This window comes from Gekko japonicus, unplaced genomic scaffold (assembly GCF_001447785.1).
Source record: "Gekko japonicus isolate JY-2015 unplaced genomic scaffold, Gekko_japonicus_V1.1 scaffold1199, whole genome shotgun sequence".
In the NCBI taxonomy this organism is placed as follows: domain Eukaryota; kingdom Metazoa; phylum Chordata; class Lepidosauria; order Squamata; family Gekkonidae; genus Gekko; species Gekko japonicus.
Window position 1 is genome coordinate 277449 of NW_015167086.1, and position 13929 is coordinate 291377.

General features: G+C 45.4%; 1 protein-coding gene across 1 annotated transcript in view; it reads right to left on the minus strand.

The window, feature by feature from the left end:
- ABCF1 (ATP binding cassette subfamily F member 1) overlaps positions 1-13929 on the minus strand; it is a 49181-nt gene that overhangs the window by 33464 nt on the left and 1788 nt on the right. The window contains exons 2-9 of the mRNA XM_015412843.1: positions 11651-11703; positions 9973-10019; positions 9135-9215; positions 8837-8963; positions 7326-7363; positions 5411-5518; positions 3398-3460; positions 197-271 (exon numbers count right to left, since the gene is read on the minus strand). Coding sequence (XP_015268329.1) covers positions 197-271; positions 3398-3460; positions 5411-5518; positions 7326-7363; positions 8837-8963; positions 9135-9215; positions 9973-10019; positions 11651-11703 — 592 coding nt within the window. The remainder of the gene's footprint in view (positions 1-196; positions 272-3397; positions 3461-5410; positions 5519-7325; positions 7364-8836; positions 8964-9134; positions 9216-9972; positions 10020-11650; positions 11704-13929) is intronic.

A 13929-nucleotide genomic window follows, 5' to 3' on the forward strand; every position in this document is an offset into this window, starting at 1 on the left:
CTGCTGGACCTCCTGATGGCACCTGGTATTTTTGGCCACTGTGTGACAGAGTGTTGGACTAGATGGGCCATTGGCCTGATCCAACATTGGCTTCTCTTATGTTCTTATGTATGTTCTTAAAGTAACAGCGATGAATAGGAGGAAAGCGAGTGAAGAGTTAGAAGTCAATCTGAATAACAAAACCCAGAAACCACACCTGCTGTTTTCCTTTGTTCTTCTCATTTTTTTTGCTCTTCCTCTTTATGTCCTCCTCATCCTCCTCTTCTTGCTGCTAGAAAACACACACAAGGAAAGCCGGGAATGCTCACTGTATCTTTTCCTTTTCCCAGTAAACTAGCATTAGGAAACCCTTCTAGAAATATCTCAGAAAGTATCTCTTGTATCGGAGGCTTTCAAGGAAGTGTGGGGGCAGAATCCATGAACACATGATGCAGTCTTCTACTGAGTCAGACCATGGGTCTACCAAGGACAGTACCGTCTACTTGCTTGAAAACCAGCAATGCTTTCAAACTCTGGCACCTTTTTCACTAGAAATTAAGTACTGACTTTGGAGACCGTTGTACTACAAGGACCTCATTCTCCTAAGGTATACCACTTAGAACTCCTGTCACAATAATATTAAGAGTACCCTCAGTAGATGTGGGTGCATGAAGGTGGACCACCATGGATGGGCATCCTCAGCAATTGCTATAGGTTTCTGGAACTGCCTTATACTTGCCTGATCATCTTTTTTTTTTAAAGCATTATTCAGTCCTTTCTATCTGGGCAGGCCTCTGCCGCGTGGAGGTTAAAGCAGGATTTTAAAAATCCACTTTATACACAATCAGGACAAAGTAGGGTTGTCAGGTCTGGGTTGAAAAATACCTGGAGACTTTGGGGGTGGATCCAGGAGAGGGTGGGGTCTCGGGAGGGGAGGGGCCTCAGCATGGTGCAATGCCATAGAGTCCCCCCTTCAAAGCAGCCGTTTTCTCCAGGGGAGCTGGTCTCTGTCAGCTGGGGATCAGTTGTAAAAGCGGGCGATCCCTAGGCCCCACCTGGAGGCTGGCAACCCTAGGACAAAGGTCTGCTTGGCCACAGTGCTGTCTACTTGCAGGGTCTCTCCGGGCGTCTCCACCTCCTGTTACTGGAGCTCCTTCAACTGCGAGTGACATGGATTCAACTGAGACCCTGTCCCATCACTGAGCATGTGCTCTTCCCTCCTGTGGCCATTCTAGCCCAGTATGATCAGCTCTGACCGGCAGTGGGTCTTCTGTGGAACCTGAACCTAGAAATTTATTACATGTCTATTCTGCCTTTCTTCTAGAATGTACGGGAAGCTCCCAGCAGGCCTCCCATCCAGGTGCTCACCAGACCCTGGGCCTGCTTTGATTCAGCAAAAGGGCTGCATCACATGCCTTTCAAACTAGAACCAGGGCCTTTTCAGCCCTGGCTCCTGCCTGGTGGAACTCTCTGCCTGGAGAGCTATCTGCACCCTGCAGGACCTAGTCCAGTTCTGCAGGGCATGTAAAACAGAGATGTTCTGCCATCGTAAATAGGCTGCTGTTTTAAACTGTTTTATTTAGTTTAATTTTTTAAAATTTATTTTAACAAAACAATTAATGCCATACTGTTGCCATCAACAGAGATACATAAACACAGAAGTGCAATTTAATAACATATAAAAGCTAAGTCAGAGTTAGCTTAACATTTCAACAAAGAGATCTTCTATAATACCCAAGGTCATTAGTCTGTAGAGGTAGAGGAGTAAGGATTACGAATATTGTCTTTTCCCACTAGGGAACAATAATAACCATTTATGATAATGTGGGTTTGCAGGAAGTATATCATGTGTGGTGAGATACGAGAATATTGGAAACCAGGTTGATTCAAATTTGGAATTGTTAGACTGAGATGTTTGTGCTCTATGTACTTTATCTGAGATTTTTGCCATCACAAATTGTTCCCACACTTTTTCACGCCAAGTGGTTAACTGTTGATGCTTGTAATTAATTTATTGTATGTTTTAACTGTGATGTACACAGTCCTGAGCCCTTCGGGGGGGCGGGCAGTATAGAAGTCAAACAAACAAAGATTTTTGCCATCACAAATTGTTCCCACACTTTTTCACGCCAAGCGGTTAACTGTTGATGCTTGTAATTAATTTATTGTATGTTTTAACTGTGATGTACACAGTCCTGAGCCCTTCGGGGGGCGGGCAGTATAGAAGTCAAACAAACAAACACCCTAGGACAGTATCTACTTAAAAAGATCTGCTATAAGGGTGTGCATTTGGGTTTACCCAAACCAAAAATATACCCAAAAAACACCTTTTAGGGTACATTTTGGCTTCCCAAATATATTCAGGATTTTTAGGAGAACCAAAAAAAAAAAAATCCCTGAAAAAAATCCCAGAAATATTTAGGAATTATTGGCAAAACCAGGCTGCCGAACAGAGCCTGCAGGGAGAACTCTCCCCACAAGACTGGCTCCTGGGCAAGCTCTGTTGGGCAGTCCGGGTTAAAGGGCCTGCCCAAGAGAGCCCCAGCTGAGCCGTCTCTCAACTGTTTTTAGCGTCTTTACCATTGCTCTTTTCCCCCCTCAGTGTTTTTCGGACCTGAAAAAATTCGGAATTTCTGAAAAATCCTGGTTTTGAATACTTTACTGGTATTGGGATCCGGGTTTTTTCAGGAACCCCGAAAATGTTTTGGGTCCGATAGACCCAAAACAAAAAATACTGAGATTTTTTTTTTTTGCATACCCCTAATCTGCTAGTAGAAAGACCTTTGTGTGAGATACTCTGCCAGCCAGAGTAGACAATACTGTCCTTGACAAACCAACGTTATGATTTGGTATAAGACAGCAAAACATCTGTCCCTAAGCTCTGGCTGCTATCCGAAGCTGGTATCAGTGATGACATTTAACATCTGTAAGGTTTATTTGTTCCATTTTCGACTGACAATGTTAACAGATTCCTTAGGTCAAGTCAAGTCAAGTTTATTAGTACGGTCAAACGACCAGCCAATAGAACGTTTCCAAGAATAACAATAAAATACACAATAAATACATAAGTACATAGTAAATACATGCGTCGAATATATTTACTATGTACTTTTATATATATATTAAAAAAACCCTTTAAACAAATACAGGAACAACACAACATATCATTGAAACGCACCAATACAACTCTAATTTGTCATCAGATCACTATCTAAGGTATAAGCTTCTTCTTTTTAAGGGCCAGAAAGCAAACTTGACTTGACTTGACTTGAGATTCCTTAGGTGGTGTGAACCACTTGAAGCCTTCAGGGAGAAGTGGGTTATGTCCAGGGGGCTAGACCAAATGATGTACCTATAATTCTTTGCTTCACCTTAGGTATGACCAGGAATTGCTTCACGTAATGCCACAAACACTAACCTTCTGGTTGCCCTTCGGCTCCTTTTTGTTTGCCTTTTTCTCTTCTTCATCATCAGAAGCTGCCTAAAGAAATGGAGACAGGGTTGAGTGATATTCTCCCCCCCCCCATTTCTGACCATTAAAAAAAATGCTAGAAAAGCAGCCCAGTTTTCTTTCCCTTCACCTCTTCAGGGGTCAGCTCCACAATGCCTGTGGCACAAAGGCCTATTGTCCAGAGCTAGGAAAGTCTGTAGCCATTTGGGGTCTACAAATGTGCAGCAGCCAACTAGCAACTCAGAAACATTAGTGTTTGGGAAGGGCTGGAACCTAAGGGCTGATATTAGGAATATTCCTTCCAGCCCTGCAGACAGGCTTTCCCCCACTATTCTCACACTCCGTGCCAAGGAAATGCAATTTTAATGACAAATTGCGAAGGTTTCTGTGTTTTATTTATTTATTTATGCTTTCGGCTTGTGTCCCGCTCGAACCCCAAGGGGTCTCTGAGTGGCTTACACAATTATTTGTTCCCTAACTAAGGCCACAATCATGAGGGGGGGTTGGCTTCCTACCAGCACCTGGCAGCGAGGCCTCTTGCTGATGTCTGGCCTGAATGTTTTCTGTTTTAGCTCCCTTTGCATAATTTGCTTGCTTGTCAAAGAGAATTAACGATGACCTAAAGAACACTGAAAATTCCATCCCATGAGAATGGGAGAGAAGCTGCCCTGCATCAGACCATTGGTCCATCTAGTCCAGCATCCCGTTCCTAAGATCAGACAGCCACGTTTCTGAGAAATCCACAAGCCAGGCATGCCTTTCCCCATGATTTTGTCCCCCAGCAAGTGGATGTCAGTTAACACTGCCATAGTCTGCAGATTGTGCGCGTGTGTGTGTGGGTGCTCTACCTCCCTCCTGCTTCTCAAACGATGACTCCAGTCTGGCTTGTTATCTATGTGTTTTTCGACCTTGATTCCCAGCTGCTCCCGACCCGCTGGGAACGAACGGCTCACCTTCTCCTGCTTAATTTCCTCTTGCGCGCGCAGGACAATTACGCTATGCTTATTGGCTTTTGCTTGTTACGGGGGGTGTTTTGAAACTACCATATCTTTAGGTACCCTGCTGCTTTAGGCCATTCCTAACAAAGAACGTACATGGATCATAGTTATGTACTACCAATAAACAGAATACTTCTTATCAGGGGTCATTTCGTAGAAAAAGAGGTGCAGGAGCTCATTAGCATAACTCATTAGCGTATGCCACACCCCCTGACATCACCAGAAGTGTGTCAGAAGGCAACACCCACCGCTCAGGCTCCACTGGACTGTTCTGCATTGCTAGCTATTGGGGGGGAGGAATGTGCAGGGGGTGGGGCTTGTTGCATGTGCCCGCCCCCTGGGCTCTTTACTGCCGGAGCTCTGCTCCTGTGTGCTCCTGCAGGAAATGACCCCTGCTTCTTATGAAGCGCTGCGTGGTGTGAACTGACTATAGAACCTGACAGTGGCACATAGACATATGCTGTACCTCCTTCTGGGCCTTCTATTTAATCCACTCCCTTGCTGTTGAGCCCCCCCACACACACCGCTCCCTCCACCTTCAAATATTTTACTAGACAAAAAGCACAAACGTTTTTAACTGAATGAGTTCCGAACATGGCAGAGAGCCTCCACCACAGAGTATGCTTCCATTTGCATGAGTGCTTCTGTCTCTGCAAGGGCTCACTGTAAGCTACTGATCTTGCACCGATAGAAGTGTGCTCCACAATGGAAGCTACCCAGCACACACAGAACACATTCATAGGATCCAAGTCTGTATCTGCAGCCACACGGGCTAGAACCTTCCTGTTTTCAAAATGGAAGCAGAGATTTAGCACTGTGCGTATGTAATACCTCTGCTCTTATACCCAAAGATTTCTAAACTATGACATGTACAAAAAATACTCTTCTTGTAGCACCTGCGCCCACCCCACCCCTCTGCAAGCTCCCCATCCACATTCATTGCTCTAAACCGCTGCTTGCCAGATGCTGCAGCGCACCTCACCTTGTTGATCTTATTCTTGTCCGGTTTGATAGGCTTTGGTGGGTCATCTTCTTCTTCTTCTTCTTCCTCGCTCTGCTCCTGATTCAAGGCAGCAAACAAGTTCCCTCCCTAAAGATAACCGAGAGAGCAAATGGCAGCCAACAGACAATCCATGCCAGTACCATACAGGTCAGCACACATTTATCCTCTACCCTTCCCCTAAAAAGTTCAGGGAAGCACATACAGTTCTCTCCTCCATTTTATCCTCACAGTATCCTCGTGCTGTAGGTTATGATGAGAGAACAAACTGGCTGAAGGCCAGCAGGGATTGGAACCTGGGTCTCTCTGGTCCTAGTCCCACACTCCAGAGCCACCACATCACAGCTGCTTAACAGAGTGTATCCAGAAGCCTGCTGAAAGGACTGCAAGTGGCTCCTGGAGCTCATCATCTAATGGAGCCAGAAGAGTGCGGCTTCTTGGCTGTCTAGCCAGAAAAACCATTCCACCACCACAGACTGGTGAAAACATAATCATGTTGGCTTTTTTTGTAGAAAAAGCCCAGCAGGAACTCATTAGCATAATAAGCCACACCCAACAGCAGAAACTCATTAGCATACTAGGCCACACCCCTGACAGCACAGCTCCTTAGCATATTAGGCCACACCCCATGCCTCCCCTTGGCTTTCCCCGGCACCCTGTGGCTGCAGGGAGCCTGGGCAAGCCGGCCCTTGGACAGGCCAGGGAAGGCATGGGGAGGCCAGGCACGCAGAGGTTTTGTAGCCAGGCACGCAGAGGTTTTGGCTGTAGTGGCCGTGGCCAACTCTGAAGCCAGCCGGAACTCCGTTCCTGTGCGTTCCTGCCCAAAAATAGCCCTGATGTTAATGAATGCATTCCTCCATCTTGTAACTTGCTTAGAAAGCTCTTTGGTAAGAAAGGAGCATGTAACAGCATCACTGCTAGACCACCACAAAAACTCCCCCCCTCAATGCCCATGACTGACAAAACCTTTATAAGCTCAACCGTCTCAAGGTCATCATGACAACTATAAGGACCCAGAGAGTCTAATAAAATTGTTATAAATGCCCTTCTTTTTTTCTCTTATTTTATGTATTATTATGTAATATAATATAAGCATTTTTTTTTAAGCCTGAGGAAAAAGGTGCCTGGCAATAAGAGGTGCCAAGCACCACTCTGCTTGCTCAGGCAGACACTGCCTAAAGAAGAAGAGAAGAGATTGGATTTATACCCCGCCCTTCACTACCCAAAGGTGTCTCAGAGCGGCTTACAAACTCCTTTCTCTTCCCCTCCCCACAACAGATACCCTGTGAGGTAGGTGGGCCTGAGAGAGCTCTTGACAGAAACTGCTCTTTTTCAAGAACAGCTGTGCCAGAACTATGGCTTGTCCAAGGTCATCCAGCCAGGTGCAGGTGGAGGAGTGGGGAATCAAACCCGGTTCTCCCAGATTAGAGTCCGCGCACTTAACCACTACACCAAACTGGTGTCCAGAGATAGGCAGCCCAGAGATAGGCAGCACTTACACTTTGCGAAGTTCTGCAACAGCTTCGGCTGTCTGAGATATTCCCCCCCCCCTTTTTGTGGGTTTTATGTGTATGTGGTTTCATGCCTGGAAGTCATGGTGACTTCTGGCGACCCCTAGTGGGGTCTTGATGTTTCAGAGAGGTGGCTTGATTGCCTGCCTCTGAGTCCCGAGCCCTGGTATTCCTTGGAGGTCGCCCTTTCAAGTGTTTGCCAGGGTCAGCCCTGCTTAGCTTCTGAGATCTGACAAGATTGGGCTTCCCTGGGCTGTCCAGGGCAGGGCAGGGTGTCTGAGATTTTGACTGCCCCTGAGACCTGGCTTAGTGCGTTGCTTCTGCCGAGAATGGCCTGCAGCAATTTCCCTCCCGACACAGGAAACGTCCAAAGCTCAAGAACTCACCTTCTTTTTCTTACCAGCTTTGACAATGGGGGCAGGCACTGGAAGAGAAACAAGTTGTGACTGACTATGCTGGAAAGGAAGATAAGGCTCAAAGATCACGGGCAACATTGCCATATGCCATGCGGACAAGGCCTCTCGGTTTTTACAAGCCATGCAAAAGGGCAGCACTCCACAGAGGCACTTTCCCCTACCAACTCTTCACCGTGTCACAGAGAAGCTGCACCTGTGGAACCAGTTTCTTCACAGCCCTGAAGAACATAAGGACCCTTATTCCTCCTTGACTGACCATTCTGGCTTAGTATATGCCAGCTTTTGAGACTGGGTCCCATTTACAGCCATGCTTGAATAAGAATTATTCGAAACGCGGCATCAGGCATCCGGATTACGCGTCAGCTTTTTATGGCTCAGAAAATGTGATGACTTGCACTCCAATTTGGACTCTGATATTGCTTCTATGCTGGAGTAGATACATGGAAAGACTGTAGACACTGTTTCTATTATGCTTTATTATTGCACTTTGACCAATTGAGTGATATTATATTTGCTGTTATGCTTATTTGATATATATTATATTTCACTGTTATGTTTAATTGATTATTATATACTTGCTTATTTGCTTGTGTGTTCATTTTTTGCAAGTGGTGTTTTCTTTTTTGCTTCTTGCATTGTACACTGGCTCCCCCCCCCCCTTTTTGGCTGAACATAACACATTGCCTGGCCAGGTCAGACCAAGGGTCCGGCTTGTCTAGCCCTGTCCCCAACAGTGGATGGCCAAATATCACAGGAAGCTCACAGGCAGGTCACTATATGTAACCTCAGAGCTGGAAGCGACCACCAGGGTCATCTAGCCCAATCTCCTGACAACACAGGAACTACAGCTATAATATCCCCAACAAGTAGGTATCCAATTGATACCTTAAAAACATCCAATGACAAAGAATCCACCACTTCAGGAAAGAGATTGTTCCAGTGCCAAATACTGAAAGCCATCCCATTTTCTCCCCACATTTCCTCTGTGATTACAGTCTCCACACTACACCTCATCATACCGACTGAATGTGCCTGTCCTTTAAAAATGGATTATTGCTGACCTGACCTCTGCATTCAGCAGAATGAGCCAGCAGAGTGCTGAGGGGTCAGAAGAGACTGCAGGGGAAGGATTACAATTTTCAAAGTTCCCTCACGTTAATAATTGTCAATAAAGAGAAGACTAGTGCAGCATGTAAAGGGCCCCGATGCTATAATCTGTCTCCCTGAGGCGCTAAAGGTATTTCCAGGAATTTTTTTAAATGACCATTTTTATGACTCTTCCCCACCAGCAGTCAGAAGTGGTACAGCCCAGTCTAAGGCCTCAGGATTCAGTCACCTCATTCTGCCGCAGCTGTAAAAGCCCAGGCCTCAGATGCACAATGCAAACCCTGCTCGCAGGATGCTTGGACCTCTGAGGGGAAAGGGGGAGAGAAGAGCTCACAGAGAAAACGCCCCCACCAAAAAAAATCCCAGCCTCCAACCTTCATCTTCCTCATCGCTGGCTTGAGCCGACAGCTTCTTGAGCCTCTCAATCAGCTGGCTCTCTTCCTCATCCTCCTCCACCTCTTTTTTCTTTCGGTCTTTTTTCTTGTCTCGTCTCTTTTTTTGCTGCTAAAGCCACACACAAATTTTGGAAAAAAAGAAAAGAAGGAATAGGGATAAACGGCAGTGCTCAGCAAAACACAGGCTTTCAGAGCTACTGCGGCTAACCAAGGTGCCTTCTACCGACAAGGCCCTTCGATAGGCAATAAGCCCAGTGGATTTTTTTAAGGTACTCGCCTGCTGCTGTTGTTCCTTTTCCTTCTCGGCCACCTGCTCCTCACTGGTGTGCTTCTCCTCCACAGCCAACTCTTCAAAGAACTTGGGAGGCAGGGAAAAATGTGTTGAGTAGTTACAGAATACACTGCGAGGCCACAAGAATGAGATAAACTCCATCTTCTTCCAAAGCAAGACCTGTCTTTCCTTTATAGCATAAGGAGCACACCATTCAAACGTACTCTAGGACAGAAGCCCTGGCTCAGTGGCACAGCACCTACTCCGTATGCAGAAGTTCACAAGTTCAGTCTCTGGCACTCTCACATAAAGGACCTCAGCAGGTACTGGGAGAGGCCTCTATTTGACTTGGGAGAGCCCGAAGAGCTGCTGCCAATCAGAGGAGACAATACTGAGCTAGATGGATCAGCAGCCTGACAGCTTCATTCGTCCACAACCTTGCCTCATCTAAGTTTCTCCACGATCCTTTGCCTTCCTTCTTTCCGAAGCCACACACACACTATTTCTGAGTCGTGTAATGCCAATGTGGTAGAGCAGAATGGCATTTTAAGCCAGCTCAGAATTCTCAGTCAGGACGTTTTACTTGGCAGGGGCTTATGGGGATAAATGAGCTACAAGTCGCAAAGCATTCTGGGTACTTTGAAAAGTACTACAGATGCGATTCATAACTGCTGCAGAGTCCCAAACCACTCCAAGTACTCAGTGACATAACTGCAGCACCTCTGAAGGGGATTGCAAAGTTGAACAGCAGGAGTCAAGACAACCTCCAGATTCATTCACCTTAAACCTCCCTTCAGTCCAAACAACTGTGTTGAAAACACCGAAGGACGGAACTGAACCTTACCGATTTTTTTGTCTTTTTATCCTTCTTCCCCTTCTTCACCACTTTATCTGAAAGAAAGAATCAGAAAACGTCTGAGGATATTGGCTTTCCCAAAGAAAATCTAAGGAATACTAAGCTTCCTCTAGACACTATGCCTGTCACACAACACACACAGATCTTTCCTCCTTCCCATGGAGGTTGAGAGCCAGAACCCAAAACTAAAATTAAAGCACATACTATTCTATGCTTCAACACCTTATTTATTACTGTAATAATTATGAATTATGTTTTTACCATGATGCTCAGCACATCCCATAGGCACTTGCAATAAAATAATTAAAATAACATTTTAAAATGGTACATCAAGATGCTTCTAATGTCAACTCTAACAGCTATCTATAGTCCAAGGGTGTCTTGAAAAACAAACCTATCACAGAAAGGTTCTAGTCCACAAAATTTTTATATTAGCCCAGCTGCTAATGGAAGCCATTTGTGGCACAGCTACAACCTGAAGAAGGGAGGAGGGGAAATGAACTCATCTTGATTTCATTTATAATAAGGTCCCTACATGCCCAGATTTTTATTTTTAGCACAAAACTTACCAATTTTGAGAAACAAATATTTCTTTAAAGACTTGGATAAAATATGTAAACAATTTGTATGGCAAAACAAAACAGCACGAATCCAGTGGAAAATACTTCAAGATAAAAAAGAAAGAGGAGGTATGGGAATACCAAATTGGAATCTATATTACGGAGCAACAGCTATGAGTTGGATTAAAGAATGGCTGACTTTAGAAAATAGAAGACTGCTAAATCTGGAAGGCCATAATTTAGTAATGGGATGGCACACGTACATTTGGTATGAAAAAGATAGAATACATAATAGCTTTCAACAACATACGTTACGCGGAGCTTTAATAAAAGTCTGGAAGGAAATTAAAGAGCGGTATTATGATAAAATACCCAAATGGGTATCACTGATGGAAGCATTTATTAAACCTACATTACTTACAAAAGACAAAATAGGAAAATATGAAACTTTATTAGATAGAAACAACATTTTGAAAACTCAGGAGGAATTATGCATACAAAACATAAAATTGACCTAGTGGGAAAATACTCAACTGATTACCAGATACAACAAAGACAAAAAGATTGGCTTCCAAGATACAAAAACAGATCTAGATAAAATTTGGTTGTCCCCAAGTGATAAGATGATACAGAAAGTATACAAATTTCTCCTTTACGAATATTTACAAGATGAAGTAGTGAAGACTCCAATGATAACCTGGATGCAAGACTTTGGTCATAATACTGATATAGATGATTGGTCAAAAACATGGAAAACCCTAAAATTTACTCGAGCAACCTCGTATAAAGAAAACATATATAAAATGTTTTACAGGTGGCACTGGTCACCAGATAAATTAGCATTGTCTGAATTCCTGTCAAGCTAGTAAACACAGTCCAGAAAAACAAAGAGGACAGCCCTTTGAAATTATCTACCAAGCAAGGAACAGCTTTAGTCACCCAGTTATGAAGCATCCTGCTTCATTCAAGGCCTCAACCCAACTTCAATCACCTGAACTCATCAGAGCCCAGTTCCTTTCATCTTACTCAGCCCAAACTCCAGCCTCTCTTATCACCTTCACCCCAGCTGGTTTCTCTGCATGGGGCGGTTAAAATGGCCTCTTCACCTCCTAGCCCATATAGGAACGCTAAGTCCCTTCTACCAGGATTCCGGAGACTTCTGAACAAGCGACATGGCAGGCAGAAGTTCAAGAGATTAATCTTTTACCAACAGGGATTTTTGCCTCTCACACAGGTTAGTACAGGCCCAGGAAGCTTATGGGAAAATGCCAAGACTACAGGAATGGGTGTTTAAGCTCAACTCAGTCCCCTTTTGTGCACAATGCTGCCCCCCCCCACAATATTTTGCCACAAGAATCTGTAAACAGGGGCACAATTGGTTTGACAGTCTCTTAGGTGAATGCCAGGCTGCCAAGAGTCGATGTCCGGGGCCATAATGTCCAAAAAAAAGAGGTCTCCTTTTAGATGCCACCAGGCATATCAAAAAGGTCCCAAATATGGAACAGTTGTCATTACAGTTGCCTATAGTCAGAGGCCCTGCATAACGCTTAACAGATTCAAGGTAGGAAGGAGGTAGGAAGGAAAGGTTAGAAGACAAGAGACCCTTACAGGCAAGGAAGCTAAAGGTCTCGGTTGCTGAGATGGATTGCCTGAAGGCAAGGTGCCATAGAAAGCAGGACCAATGCAACAGGAAGAGCAAGCCAGCACAGATTTGGGAAATAGGGGATAAAAGAGTGAGACGGGAAACTTGGCAAAGGACAGGAGAGGCTGTGGACTCTTAGCAGAACAGGAGACAGAAAGGCAGAGAAGCTTTAGGGGCTGTGGAACCAAAAGGCTACACAGATGTGCATCAGCTGAATTTCACATATGGATTGGAACCCCACCAGAGAATACCACTGGCTACAGATTTCTAAGATGACACTCTTGTTGGGTCCCACCTACATACATACATACATACATAGATACCCATCAAATCTGGGTCCAGCTCACTCTCAGAACCCCCTCCCCTTTCCCAAGGCCTATTGGTAGGATCAGGAGAGGAGGCGGCAGGCCTCAAACAGAATTCAAGCACTTTTTCAGTTATAGCAGAAATTTTTTAAAAAACACAGGCATTTTATCTGTAGTGATGCTGGGGTACACCTCTTTTGTTTGAAGATGAAAAGCAGGGTTGAGATATTATTACTACTATTTTACAGCACCAGCATACACGTTCGTTCCTTTATAGAATAAACAACACAAGAACTGCAAGTTCCCCCAACCACACAGACCTTTAATTTAGACAGCAGGAGACGACGACAACAACGGGGGGTGGGGGATCAGCATAAGGAAACCATTTCCTACGTACTTTGAACTTTGCTAGGATTTTCCTGCCCCCTTCCCACGAACGCAGATGGCTACACAACCCGAGGGGGTGACACTGAATCTGAAATAACTAAGCCAGATGTAAGGAATAAGAGCAGGGGGCTGAGTAATTCCCCCAACCCCTCCCCCCCCGCCTTCTGTTTCCCATCAGGCCCCAAGATTTCCTCCCACTTCTTTCCAAGTGGCCTTTAAAAATCCCCAGGCGTTCCCTTCCCCCACATTGTGCTGCCCAGCCACTACCCCCTGTATATGGAAAGCCTGAACACCAGGCTCTGACGTCACCGCAATGGCGACGAGAGTAGTCATAACAGTCCCCCTAGTGGTTTAGTGGGGCTAAGCGGGCAGTTTGAATTCAGTTGGTGCAGTGCTGGGGAGAGATTTCAGTTAGAGGAGACGAGTGTTGGCTGTTGACTCTTCCTCTGTAATTCTCTGCTAACAACAGTTTCTGTCCTTCATTTTTGGATTAAAACTGCCTTTTTGCTGTTGTGTTCCTGAACTTATTTTCATGGAAGAAAGAGGTGGGTCGATTCCTCGAAGCTTCCCTTCCCCCCCCCCTTCTCCCCCATCTTTGCAATATTGAGACGCTGGGGAGGTGGAGGCTGGGGGGGGGGAAGCAGTTGCTGGTGAAATGGGGATGAGAAGGAGTCTATATTTTCCTCTAATCTACTCAAAAGAAGTTCCATTGGAAGATTGATGCCAAGTGGTGCTTCTGTAGAAATATCCCCCCCCTTTTTAAATTTGTGTGTATGTGTGTGTGTGTGTGGGGGTGCGTGCATGCGTGTGTCAAACTTCTCTCCCCCCCAAAAAAACTTGCTTCCGAGGAGACGCAAGTGGAGTGGCCCTTTTCTGCCTGGGGGGCTCCTGAGCGTTTGCACCGCAAATCCTTGTGCCCATGCATTTGCGCACAGCGAAACTTGGGCGCGTGTGATGCATTCCCCCACCCCCTCCCCAAACGGCGAACGCATCCCCCCCCTCCTGCAGGCTGCTTGCATGACCCATAGCGCCAAGGGGGTCTCCGTTCTCT